Genomic DNA, 13,783 nt, shown 5'->3' with positions numbered 1-13,783 from the left:
GGAGGGGGAGGGGGAGGGGGTGGCCCAGATGGAGGAGCTCCTCATCTAAGGAAGGGTGAAGCAAGTGGTTGCTATACTTGAAGCAAGATTGGGAGAACCATATCACGCCCCTTCCCCCCCAGCCAACTGTAAACCCTTCTAAGCGAAGGCTCCATTGTTCTCCATTTAGGGGGAACAAGCCTCAGCACAATTCCTGGCAGTGGAAGTGCTAGACACAGAAGACTTCTTAGGCTACCTTATGACAATTTCACTGTCTTTTCTTACATCCCTAAATTGTGGAGGTTACCGTCTTTCCAGAATTTTCAGCTGAGGTGAAGCTGTTTTCTTTGTAGCACCCTAGTCCTATGGATAAGTGATTGCTGCAGTTGAAGCAGAAATACAGAGGATGACCCTGCCAACCCTACTTTTGCTGTGTTATACAGACAGTTGCTGCCCTGGAACCGTTGGGAACTAGAAAATTGAGACATACTTCATGTACATCAAAGAGAAGATTTTTTTTTTTTGCATAAAAAAGGAAAGCAGGGGTACTAAACAAAAATACTAGTCCCCTCTTCCCTCATTCCCTCCAACCCCCCAAGCATCTTCACTGCCCAGATGGTAGAAAGCTATCTCCAGTGCTATAGCTGTCCTGTGACTTCTTGGGGATACCAGCCAATACCCTGTGAGCCATTTGGGGAGCTTCCACCTTTCCCTATTTTGCTTCTTTTTCCTTTGCTGGCAAATCTAAGTCTTAGGACCTCTGTTCTCTCAAATTAAGGCACCTGAGCAGCATCTCATCTCCAGCTATCCTGAGACTTCTAATGGCTACAAAGAATATGTTTCAATAAACTTTCTCAAGATTTATAAGCTCTATACTTGTGATCTTTTCTTTTTTCCCTGAATGTGGCAGTTGGTTTATCACAAAATAATTTATTTATAATGCCTTTGCTGCTAGGTGTAGAAGGTAGCAAGAAGAAGTAAATTGGATCAGTTCTTCTTTTCAGTTAGTTATTTTCTGTGAATCCCCAAAGTTACTCTGTTGCATTTAGAAAAAGGGAATAGGTTACTAAAACAAGTGGAAAACCAGAAAGTTGCTTTTGTTTACTGCTTGGATAACTTGACTCCATGCTGGGCTAGAGTGGAAAGCTGTAAAGTCCCCAGGGGTACGTATGAGTCACAAATCTTCTTTCTGGCCATAGGATAGAAAGCCAGAGCAGGGTGCTCGTTAGGGTTCCTTCTTATCATGAAGGTATGTAGGATAACTGGTAGGAGTATTGGTTTCAAAGTGTGAATAGAGTAAGCCTCAAGGTTGATCTTAACTGTAGGGGGGATTAATTGATTGAATAGTCCACCTATGGTATGTATACATGGAGCCAATGATATCACAGGTGAATGGGTAGGGTCAATGATGTGTGGGTTGTATGGGCAGGCTGGAGCAGTGATGTCACAGGGTAGGCAAAGCATGAATTTGGAGGGTCCCGGGTGCTGCTTAGTATTTTGACAGGTAGTATAATGCCTTCCTCTTAACCAACTTTTGTGACACTCAGTAGTCTGAAGTCATTAAAAGTTCTGTACAGTTTCCCAAATGCAATCCAGCCCAATTTCTTTCTATTTATTTCTGGGCCAAATCCACTATCTTATTTGTAATATTAGAACATATGTGTTCTAGTATGTGATATGTCCATCAGTACATAATTCAGTAGTCTGCCTGGCCAGCAGCACATCATTGGACAGCGTGTGTCTTTTTATCTTCTTTGGCTTTCCTGTGTAGATTTGCTGTGGATTTTACTGAAGAGACTTTGTGGGATTCTGAGACTCTGTACATTTAGGACTTTGTCCTATGGCAATGTTTGGGCAGCCTCCCTATCAATTCAGAATCATTTAGTTTGGAAATTGTGCAAGATATCTATGACATTACCTTGTTATACTTAATGCTCACACTAACCAGAAAGTTGAAAAAAGTATCTCCATTGTTGTTGCCTCTGTCATTTTGCTAAGACCCTCAAGACTGAATTTTATTATGAATCAATTTTTTAAACAAAATCAATAAGCATCTTTTTTTCCTCCATAATATTTTGGAAATGATTTTGTTCTCTAAACCAGTGTTGCCCTTGGCTGTCATATTTCTCTGGTTGGCAAAATTGTTTCCTGGCTGAAACATTTGCTAGATTCTGCCGACTTGTTTTGGCTACTGTTTTTACATAGGTAAAACATTTTCTACATATGATGATAATTCTGTACTTACTGATAGTTGTGTTTTGTTGGCTTACAGTGAGTGTAAGTAGCAGTTGTTTCTGTTGAGGCCAGAAACTCTTGAGGGTCTTCCCTTCCCAGATTGGTTTCTTTTTTTAGAGTAGTAAAAGAGGCCATTTTTTACCTCACTTCTTATCTAGCCTTTATCACTGAATGGGTGTTGCCTCAGACAAACTGAGACCTGGGAAAGACCTTAGTTTAAAAAGGCCAAGATTTCCCACTTCATCTGGGGCTATCTCCAGTCACCCTAATGTATATTTTGCCACTGGACCCAAATTCTCTGGAGGAAAAGATGAGGCTGATGACTTTGTACAGCCCTGCCTCACTTAAATTCAATTCACTTGCCTGTCAAGATATCCCCCTTGTGATGTCTTTGGTCCTCTTCAAGAAGGCCGCACAAACAACAAACAAAAGTTGTGTAACCTAAGGCAAGTCACTTAATCCTTTTTAGCCTCAGATTCCTCATCTGTAAAACCCAATCCTCAGGGGACCAGTAGGTGGTAAAGTGGATAGAGCACCAGTCTTGGGGTCAGGAGGACCCGAGTTCAAATTTGCTGTCAGACACTTACTAGCTATGTGACCCTGAGTGAGTCACTGAACCCAAATTGCCTCCAAAACAAAACCTAATCCACAGCGTTGTCAGGATCAAAAGGAATAAAATAAGTAAAGTGCTTCGCAAATCTTAAAGGGCTAGATAAATGCTAGCTACCTTAAAAACTCTCCCTTCTACACTTAGTGATCTCTTCAGCTCACATGGAGTCAGTTATCTCTCTGCAGATGACTTCTAAACCTAACCCTTGCTCCTCACCCGACCTCTAATCCTCTATCACCAACTGCTTGCTGGGTATCTCCTGAATGCCTAATAGATATTTCAGATTCAACATGTTTAAAAGAGATCTCATTCTCTCTCCCCCCCAACCCACTTTTTTTAACTTCCCTATTTCTTTGGATGGCATTACCATCTTCCCATTTGCCCAGGTTTGGCATCTCATAGTTATCCTCAACTCTTCAATACATCTATCAATAAACATTTAGTTAGCATTTACTGTTAGGCACTGTGCTAAGGGCTGAGGTAGATACTGACAAAAGTGAACCAATACCTGCCTCAAGGGTGCTTACATTGTAATTAGGAAGACAACACCTAAGTGTCTGAGGCCAGATTTGAACTCAGATCTTCCTGTCTCCAGTCCTAGTGCTCTATCTACTGCACCACCTAGCTGCCGTGTCTGTGTAAGTATGTGTGTGTGTGTCTGTCTGTCTGTCTGTCTGTCTGTGTCATTTTGGGAGGGAGTGCATTAGCAGCTGAGGTCATCAGGAAAGGCGTCATGTACGAGGTGTCACCTGAACTGAGTCAATGCAAACCAAAGATTCCAAGAAGTTGGGGGGAAGGATTGCCTCTCACAGAGAGTGATGATGGTTCACGCAAAGCACAGAGATGGAGAATCATGTGTATGGAACAAGAATAGACCAGGCTAGTATGGCTGGATCAAAGGGTGCGTAGAAAGGAGTTAGATGTAAGAAGAGGCCAAGTTGTAAAAACCTATAAATACCAAGCAGAAGAGTTTGTTTTTCATCTTAGAAGTGGTAAGTAGCCACTGGAATTTCTTGAGTGGTGAGAGGAGCTATGAGTAACATTATCAGAGCTGACTTGGAAAATCACTTTAGTGTCTATGTGGAATAGGGAGAGGCTTGAGATGGGGAGGCCATTGTCCAGGTGAGAGATAATGAAGGCCTGAACTTCGGTGGTAGTAGTTTGAGTTGAGAATGAGGGAAATAGGCAAGAGATGTTGTGCAGAGAGTAATACCAAGATTTGGGAACTGATTGGATGTGGGGTGAGAGTGAAGTCAAGAATGACTCTGAGATTGTGAACCTGGATGATGGGAAGGATGGTGGTGTTCTTGACAGCCATAGGGAAGTTTGGAAGAGAGGATGGGTTTTGGGGAAAGATAAATGAGTTCTGTTTTGGACATGTTAAGCTCAAGGTATCTCTGGACATTCAGTTTGAACTGTCCAGTAAGCAGTTGGTGAAGCAGGATTGGAGCTTGGGATGAAGGTTAAGACTAGACAGATGGGTCTGGGAATCATCAGCATAGAAATGGTAATGGAACCTATGGGAACATGAAGTCACCAAGTGAGAGTGTAATGAGAAAAGATAAGAAATCCTAAAACAGTAGGTGTGACACGTATGATAAATTATCAAAAGAGACAGAAATAAATCAGAAATGTAGGCGCAGAACCAAGAAAAAAAAAAGTGTTTTGAAAACCCAGAGTTTATCCAGAAGGAGAAAGTAGTCAACAGTGTCAAATGTTGCAGAGATCAAGAAGAATGCGGTTTGAAAAATGGCTATAGGTTTGACAACTAAGAAATCATTTGTAACTTTGGAGAGAGCAATTTCAAATGAACAATGAGGCTGGAAGCTCAGTTGCAGAGGGTTAAGAGGAGAGGAAGTGAAGGCACCATGTGTAGATAACTCTTTATACTAGTTTGTCTGAGATAGAGAGGAGAGATGCAGGATGATAGCAGGGAGGGTGAAACCCATTTGGGGTTTTTTTAAGGGTGGGAGAGATTTAGGAGTATTTGTAGACAACACAGATGGAACCAAAGATTGAAGATTAGAGGAGAGAGAGGGGTGAAAATGGGGCCGATTTTTGGAAAAGATGGGAGGGGTTGATATCAAGAGTACAGGTAGAGGAGTCAGCTTTGATGGAAAGAGCCATCTCTTCATTAATGAAGGATAAAATGGTCAGGAATGGTGCTAAGGGATTGTCTGATGAGGAGAGGGGAAAGAGTGAGCTCTTGGTGAATTGCCTCAATTTCTTTTTCTTTTCTTTATTTTTTTTTTCTATTTGTGAAGTGTGAGGCAAGGATCTCATCTGGCAGGGTGGGGGAAGAGGTGCTGTGAGAGGCTTGAGGAGAGAAGATTTAGAACAGCTATTTTGGGAGGGAGTAAGAGAATCAATTAGGGAGGAATAAAAGGATTGCCTTACTGTAATAAGGGCCCAATTGAGATTAGGTAATATAATTTTGTAGTGATGGGGGAGGGGTGATGAATTCCTCTAACTCCCTTCAGGAGCATATGATGAGGAGCAAAAGGGGTGGATGAGAGGCAGGATCTAGGGTTGTGGCTTTACAGGGTGTAAGCTTGGGACAAAGGATCAACAGATTGGAGACTACAGGACGGTAGCCACTGGTTCCAACTAAAGGGTTGAGATTGTGAAGAGAGAAGAATGTACCCAGAGCAGGAGTAGTGGCCTGGGGGAGGCAGTTTGAAAGTCATGGTGAGAAAAACTAGGTTTGGGAAGAACAAAGTATAGCTAATTGGTGTAGAGTATAACTAGATGTGTGACCCTGGTCAAGGCACTTAACTTTTCTTTGCCTCAGTTTCCTCATCTGCAAAATGAGGGTACTAATAGCACCTACCTCTCAGGGTTATTGTTAGGATCAAGTGAGATAGTAGTTGTAAAGCATTTAGCATCATGTCTGGCACACAGTAAGTGCTATGTAACTGTCAGCTATTATTTTTATCATCATCATCATCATCATTATTATTTAACGTCTTTCAGCATCATCAGTGTGTTTGCAAAGGCTGTGTCCCCCATTCCTCCAACCCCCCAGCATAAAATGACCTCATTTGTCATCAAAGCCCTCTAGTGTATTCGTGGGCCATATTGTTTAGGAGATCTTTTCCGTAGCTTTGGGGGAGAGGGATTGTGTTGGTATTCCCACCAAAGTTACTTTATATTTACTTGTATGTATTTTGTATATCTTTATCTGTGTACAGTGTACCGTAAACAATTTTAGGGCAGGGACTATTTAATTTTTATCCTTATATTCTCTAGCATCTAACACACAGTGGGTATCTTATATATAATAGCCACTCAGCAAATGCCTGTAGAATTGAATTGTCTTTTATCCAGTTTCCATTTTTCAGATTTTACAGCTTTTTTAAGTTAGACGGATGCAGCTTTAAGTCTTAGTAAATACTTGTCCATTTTGCTCTAACCAGACAATGATTTGACTGCACACAGATTGTTGATTATGAAATGACTGATCACCAGACATTTCCTGGCAAAATGCAGCTTCATTTTTTATGATTTCATTTAGTGCTTGCCCACACTTTGCACCTGTCTTTTAGTATTCGTGCTACTCCTTATATAAGTGACCTTGAACAAACCACTTCTCTTCCTTGAGCTTCAGTTTTCTCATCTGTGAAACAAGAGGATTGGCATGGAAGATTTCTCAGCCCTAAATCCTATGTACGGATGACTGCTTTTGCTGCTGGGCTTCTCCCTTTCACATTGAAGTCACCAGGTACTAAGGGATAAGCTCCATGAATTGAGATGATCTCATCAAGGTTTTCGTAGAATTTCTCCACTTCGTCCCCTGCTAACAGATGGCCATCCATTGGCTTACATTCATTATGAGCATTCAAAGGCAAGGTGACCAAGTGGGCCATGAAATGATGCTTCTTATTGTCTTTGGGCATGGGGGCAAATCATCCTCCAATTTCACGGCCTATGATTTCATTTAAAACAGGAATGTTTACGTGGACGAAGTTCAGCTCCTCTGGTAATATGGCGCATTTGATAATCGGACAGAGTTTGCAGGTTAAGTGCTCTTAAACACTTCAGTGGATCTGTAGTTCTTTTGGTGTGAGTGAAAACTCAACCCATGTGAATTGCTACCTCTCCCCCTTCTGATCGATCATATGTGATTCTTGTTTTGAGTCTTTCATCTAAGTCATAACTATTAGTACATAAGAGCTTTCGTTCATTCATCCATAGCCTCACGGAATTTAGAACTGAAAGGGACCTTAGAGATCATTGGATGAGGAAACTGAGGGTCAGAGAGGTGAAATGTCTTGCTGTAGGTCACATAAATAGGATGTTGCAGAGCCAGGATTCAGATCTCAGTATTATGACTTCAAATTCAGTGTCCTTTCTGCTGTACCATCCTATTAGAGAATCCACTCACCCCTACTGAAGGCTTTTCTCTATTTCTTCCAATAGTTCATGTATACAAGTGGGTCACTCAGCCTATCCATGTTTTATCCCTCACCCCTCTGACTTGATCAACCCTCTTTTCTACCACAGCAGTCTAATTCTGGTGCTTCATGGCTGGGAGATGGCCTTGGTTTCCCAAAGGAGTGCAAGCTCTGTCAGGTTTTATAAAGCTGGAAAAACTTGGAATATGAGAGATTATCTGCTGTCTTAGAACCAGTTTAGCTAAGAACAAAGACATTCATCACCACTGTGTTTTCTAATAGGTATTGAGATTTTTGGCCATGGTGACCTGGGTTTAAAAATGTGTGTGTGTGTTGTGCAGGTTGTCCAGTGGGCAGCTAGTAATATAGCACCAGATTTCAGGGAAAGAGATTAGCACTGGACATATAGATTTCTGGGGGTTTTTTTGCATACAGGTGATAACTGAACCCAAACCATTAGATGCATTCACCACAAGAGAGTATGAAAAGAAGAAAATAAGGCTTGAGACAGAACCTGGGGAACTCCCATTCTTAGAAGGTCAGGAAGATGATGGGCCATCAAAGGAGATTTTAAAAGAGCTATCATGTAAGTAGGAGAACAACTAGAAGAGATCAGTGTCATAGAAGCCAGGAGATGATGAGGAATGCAGGAGGAACAGTGGTCAGCAGTGTTGAAAAATGTAAACAGGTCAAGGAGGTGGAAGACTGAGGGAAAGAAGGAGCACTTGGATTTAGCAATTAAGACATCATTGGAGACCTTAAGAAAAGTTTCGATCATATGGTAATTTTAGAAGCCAGATTATAAAATATTGAGGAGTGAGTAAGTAACCAAGTAGAGGCAGTGATTTGACACTACTCATTCTAGAGATTAAGCAGAGAAGGGAAAGATAGATACAGGAAGATAGCTTGAGGCAACTGTAAGGTCAAAGGCAGATTTTTCTTTTTGTTTTTTTAAAGACTAAACCATTGGATTTTGTTTTTAGGCAGTATGTAAGAAACCAGTAAATAGGGAAAAATTGAAGAAAAGAGAGAGAGAAGGAGAGAAAATGGAGCTGGGGGAAGCTGACGGGGGAGGGAATGCTTACTGGAGTAAGCTCTTGATGAAATTCTGTAGTGATAGGATAAAGTGCACAAGTGGAGAAGTTAGCTATGGCAGGGAGAAGGGATAGGGATGGAAGGACACATTTAATAGGGAGATTTTGAGGTGTCGATTAGGGGAGGAGAGATAAGATGGATGCCTTTAATCTCTGTAAAGTAAGAGACAAGGTTTTGTCCTGAGAGATATGAAGATAGATTCCAATATACACACAAATTGAAGTATTTGTATCTTTTTCAGGTGTTGGGAAATCTTCACTTGTTCATCTTTTGTGTCAAAATCAGGTGTTGGGAAATCCATCCTGGACCGTGGGCTGCTCAGTGGATGTCCGAGTATGTAGTCTTTAGATTTTAGTTTTTCCAAAAACTATATTTATATAAGCTAAAGAAATGAATTCTTTCAGAATTCATTATATACCTTTAAATTACAGGGTCAAATTAAACTGTTAAATAGGTTAAGTCTGAGAACTTTTTGATAAGGGCTTGGCTCAAAGTGCTATACAATGCATGTCTATTTCAGTGTATTACTGGACCTGCCAGGTTGTGCGACTTGGGATTGTAGCCTTAGTTCCTGGTCATTGGGTCCACACCTGGGATTTCTGATAAGACTGAGGCATGTGCAGTTGCTCATATGGTAGAGCACAGCTTCCACACAAGTAGTTCTGGGATCATCTCAGCAAAGATGTTGCCTTATAGTTGGGTCACTTCTGTTGATTTGACTCTTTCCTGACTTGAGTGAAGGTGATGGATTGGAAATAGGGGAGAGGAGAGTATAGGGGATATTGTTTTAATATCTTGCTATTTTTGTCTTAATTATGGAGTAGTACAAAAACAATTATGTGTATTAGCAAACATACCTGAGACTAATTTTGTCCTAAGTTGCATGTGCTAACAATACTAAAAGCTTGAATAAATTAGAAAGAACGTGGAATACAGATGCCTGTTCCTGAAACTTGGTTTCCAGAGGGAGCAAAGCAGAACAGTTTGAATGATCTCAGGTCACTCCAAAATCATGGAATAGTGAAGAAAGCTTTAATGGTTCCTTTAGCCTCACCAGTTAAGCATGCGACCAACCTCATGGAGCATAATCTTTAAAATAAGAGGTTCTAGTTTTTTTTTTCCCCTGAAGATATGTTTGAGATCAGCAAGGTTTCAGAAAGGGGGGTGGAGTTAGTAGAGTAAAAGAATCCTGAAGTTAATTAGAAGCCTGCCGGGATGACAGCAAGTCTTGTGAGGGAGGTGACACTACCGGCCTTAATTTACTAACCTTTTTTTATTATTTTGAATGGGGTGGGGTGGGTGAGACATGGCATATTCAAATCAAGTTGGAGATCAAACTGGTAAAGCTTTGAATTCTATAGGTAGAGTATAACTCTGCTGGTTAACGGCCCAAAGAAGACAGATTAAATTATAAGAAATTAGCTCTTCATAATTATTAACTTTTTTATATTTAATTTAATTTTTTTCTCAATTACATGAAACAAAAAACTTTTAACATTGATTTTTTAAAATTTTGAGTTCCATATTCTCTCCCTGCCCTTGAGAAGGCAAGCAATTCAATATAGATTATACATGTGCAGTCATGCAAAAACATTTCCATATTAGCCATATTGTAAAAGGAAACACAGACTCAAAAACCCCCAAGAGTAATAAAGTTTAAAAAAAAAGTATGTTTCAATCTGCATTCAAGACTCCATCAGTTCTTTCTCTGGAGGCAGATAGCATTTTTCATCATAAGTCTTTCAGAATTGTCTTGCATCACTGTATTGGTGTAAATAGCCAAGTCATTCACAGTTGATCAATGTTGCCATTACTGTGTATGATATTCTACTGGTTCTGCTTACTTCACTTTGCATCAGTTCATATATGTCTTCCTAGGTTTTTCTAAAACCTATCCTGCTCATCATTTCTTATAGCACAATAGTATTCCATTATTATCATATAGCACAACTTGTCCAACCATTCCCTAATCGATGGGCATCCCTTCAATTTCCAGTTCTTTGCCACACAAATGGAGCTGCTATAATATTTTTGTACTTTTAAAAAGGTCCTTTTCCTTTTTCTTTGATCTCTTTATGATATAGACCTAGTAGTGGTATTTCTGTATCAAAGGGTATGCACAATTTTCTAGCCCTTTGGGCATAATTCTTTCTAAATTGCTCTCCAGAATGGTCAGATCAGTTCACAATTCTACCAACAGTGTTTTAGTTTGCCTATTTTTCCCACATCCTCTCCAACATTTGTCATTTTCCTTTTCTGTCATCAATCTGGTAGGTGTGAGGTGGTACCTCAAAGTTATTGTAATTTGCACTCCTCTAATCCATAATGATTTAGAGCATTTTTAGATGACTATAGCTTTGATTTCTTCTTCTGAAAACTTCCCGTCCATTATTAACTTTAATAATCCATGTTATGTGGAAGGAAGAAATTGGACTTCTCAGAGCTATACCAGGGATGTTAGGTAATTGCCCCTCCCACCCTACTGCTCAGAAAGTACATTGCACTGAAAGAATAGGACTAGAATTCCCTATGGATCCCCAAAGTAGGAATCAAGGTATATAGAGCTAGGTATTCTCATCATTATAGACCCCAAGCATATACATAAGCTCTAGGAGGAAAAGCCACAGCGTCCACAACCTATTTGGCTGATTATTTTGGCCTGTTTGGTACTCACCAGTTCCTTTTTGAAAAATCAAGTTATATCTATAGTTTATTGGATTATTTGATATAGCGAAAATAGCACTAACCAGGAGAACATTGTACGTAGTAACAGCAACATTATGTGATGATCAACTGTGATAGACTGGCTCTTCTCAACAATACAGTGATCTAAGACAATTCCAAAAGACTCATGATGGAAAATGCTATCCACATCCAGAGAAAGAACTATGGAGTCTCAATGCAAATCAGAGCATACTATTTTCACTTTTTTGGGGGGGGGGATTTTTTTATTCTTTCTCATGATTTTTCCCTTTTGTTCTGATTCTTCTTTCACAACATGACTAATGTGGAAATATGTTTAACATGATTGCACGTGTATAATCTGTGTCAGATTGCATGCCGTCTTGGGGGAGAGGAAAAGGGGAGGGAGAAAAATTTGGGACTCAAAATCTTATAAAAAATGAATATTGAAAACTATCTTTACATGTAATTGGAAAAAATAAAATGCTATTTACAAAAAAAAAAATTGGGGGGAAAAAAAGAAAATAGCACCAGAGTAGGAATCAGGAAACCTAGGTTCTTGCCACAGCTGCCTCTAACTAATTGGGCAAGTTGCCTAACCTCCTCTGACGTCAGTTTCCTCATCTATTATAGATGGTTGAGCTAAAAAAATATTCCTTCTAGTTCTAACATTCTGTGATTTTAAGATATATTTTGGTTTTTTTTGGTAAGAATGGAGCTTGGGCTGAGCTGAAAATTATCCTCCATTCATTCCTGAATATTGCAGTCTAGATTTATTGATCATTTCTGCCCTACAGCTTTAAAAAGATCACATTTCTTCAGGGACACAAAGTATAATAGGTTTTTGTTTCAAGACTCTTTAGAGAAAAAAAATTCTATAGGAATTTAAGTAATTATGACTTGATATAATGAAATAAACACTTTTTTCCTTCAGAAAGAATTTGACTTTACAATACTTCTACCTAAGTAACTTGAAACAACTGTTTTCTGGAGTAGTTTTATATTGCCATTACTGCTCCTGTTTTAATAGAGGCTGTGAGTGGGGCCCTCTCGATTGTAGGTGGATCCATTAGAATACACCTTTTCAAAACTCCCTTGGAAATAGTTATATCACATTTAGCTTATTTCTGTTCTACTGAGATGCCAAGTAAATATAGAAATGAACAACATGATGATGTAGTGGGTTTTCATTTCAAGAGGTATGATTAATGAGTTGAATATACATTCTTAAGGTAAATCTGGATTAATGTCAGCTGCAAGGTTGGTTCAAACTTACTGAAAAGGGGGAAATGAATTTTCTTTTGCAGAACTTTTTCATTTTGAAAGTGATGTAAGTGTAACCTCCTTAATTATATGATAACCAAACATACAGAATTTTTTTTATCTCTGATTTTATACTCTGGGAACAGACATGGCATGTAATTTAAATTTGCTTTACTGGAATTTTGAAACCCTATTTTATTCATTTAATTCCAGACAAGAGAAATGACAACCCTGACTGTAATAATCTAATGTAAAAATTTAACCAATATAATTTAATTACCAGAGCAAAGATACCAGAAATGCTCAGGAACATTTTTCTTATAAAGAAATTTTTCTTATAAAGCTCTCATTTCTGAGATATATAAGGAACTAATTGAATTATGCAATTGAGATCTGTTCCGCAATACATAAATGGTCAGGAGTTTTCAAAGGAGGAAAAACAAGCTATTAACAATCATGGGAAAATGCTATTAATCACTAGTAATGAAAGAAAAACAAATCAAAGTAACTGTGAAGGTCTACCTCATACCTATAAGACTGGCACTGATGACAAAAAAAGGAAAATGACAAATGTTGGGCTTTGGGGAGACAGGTACGGTAGTGCCATTTTAATGAAGCTGTGAATTGGTGTTGCCATTCTGAAAAGCAAATTAAAACTAATCCCAGAAAGTTAACAAACTCTGCACATATCCTTTGACCCAGCTACTTAAACCACCATCAAGCCTATACCCCAATGTAATCAAGGAAAGAGAAGCAGTAAATCTACATGTACCAAAATATGTAAAGCATCTCTTCTCTTGGTGACCAAAAACTGGAAACTGAGGGAGAATGTTGGATAATGGCTAAACAAATTATAGCATATGAACGTAATGTAATATTATTGTGCCGTAAGAAGTACTGAAATGAACATGGCTAATGTGGGGAATTTGTTTTGCCAGATTTTCCTTCCTTCTTTCTTTCCTCCCTCCCTTCCTTCCTTCCATCATTCCTTCCTTTTTTTCTTTTTTTTTTCTCTTTGTGGGAGAGAGGAGGACAAGAGGGACAGATTAACTTTTTAAAATGCTTCTTCACTCTGAAAATGAAAATAAAAGCTAAAAAAATCTGTATAAACTGATAGGTGTAAGTGAAGAGAACAAGAAAACAATAAACACAATGACTACAATAATGTGAAGTAGTTTCTAGAGCCATAGGTTCCTAGGTTTCAAGGGGTCCGTGAACTTGGATGGCAAAAAAGTATATCTTTATTTTACTACTATTGGTTTCTTTTATAAATCTATGTGTTTCATTTTATGCATTTAAAAACATGCTGGGAAGAAGCCAGAGGTTTTACCAGTTTGCCAAAAGAGTTCATGACACAGAAGAGGTTAAGATCCCTTGGGTTAGAGGGACAACAGATCAATTGAAGGTGTGAGGTTTTTTTTTTCCTCCCCTCATAAGGATAATTGTGTCACTGATTCAAGGTAGAGAAGAAAGAGTCAATGGCAGAGAGTTTGAAAAAATAATTCTGAAGATAGGCTAGATAATA

General features: G+C 39.0%; 1 protein-coding gene across 1 annotated transcript in view; it reads left to right on the top strand.

The window, feature by feature from the left end:
- RABL3 (RAB, member of RAS oncogene family like 3) overlaps positions 1 to 13,783 on the top strand; it is a 58,222-nt gene that overhangs the window by 4,853 nt on the left and 39,586 nt on the right. The window contains exon 2 of the mRNA XM_027845128.1: positions 8,555 to 8,646. Within this exon, the coding sequence (XP_027700929.1) occupies positions 8,555 to 8,646 (92 nt within the window). The remainder of the gene's footprint in view (positions 1 to 8,554; positions 8,647 to 13,783) is intronic.

This window comes from Vombatus ursinus, unplaced genomic scaffold (genome assembly GCF_900497805.2).
Source record: "Vombatus ursinus unplaced genomic scaffold, bare-nosed wombat genome assembly UNPS02014959.1, whole genome shotgun sequence".
Lineage (NCBI taxonomy): Eukaryota > Metazoa > Chordata > Mammalia > Diprotodontia > Vombatidae > Vombatus > Vombatus ursinus.
This window is presented reverse-complemented; position numbering and strand designations above follow the sequence as displayed.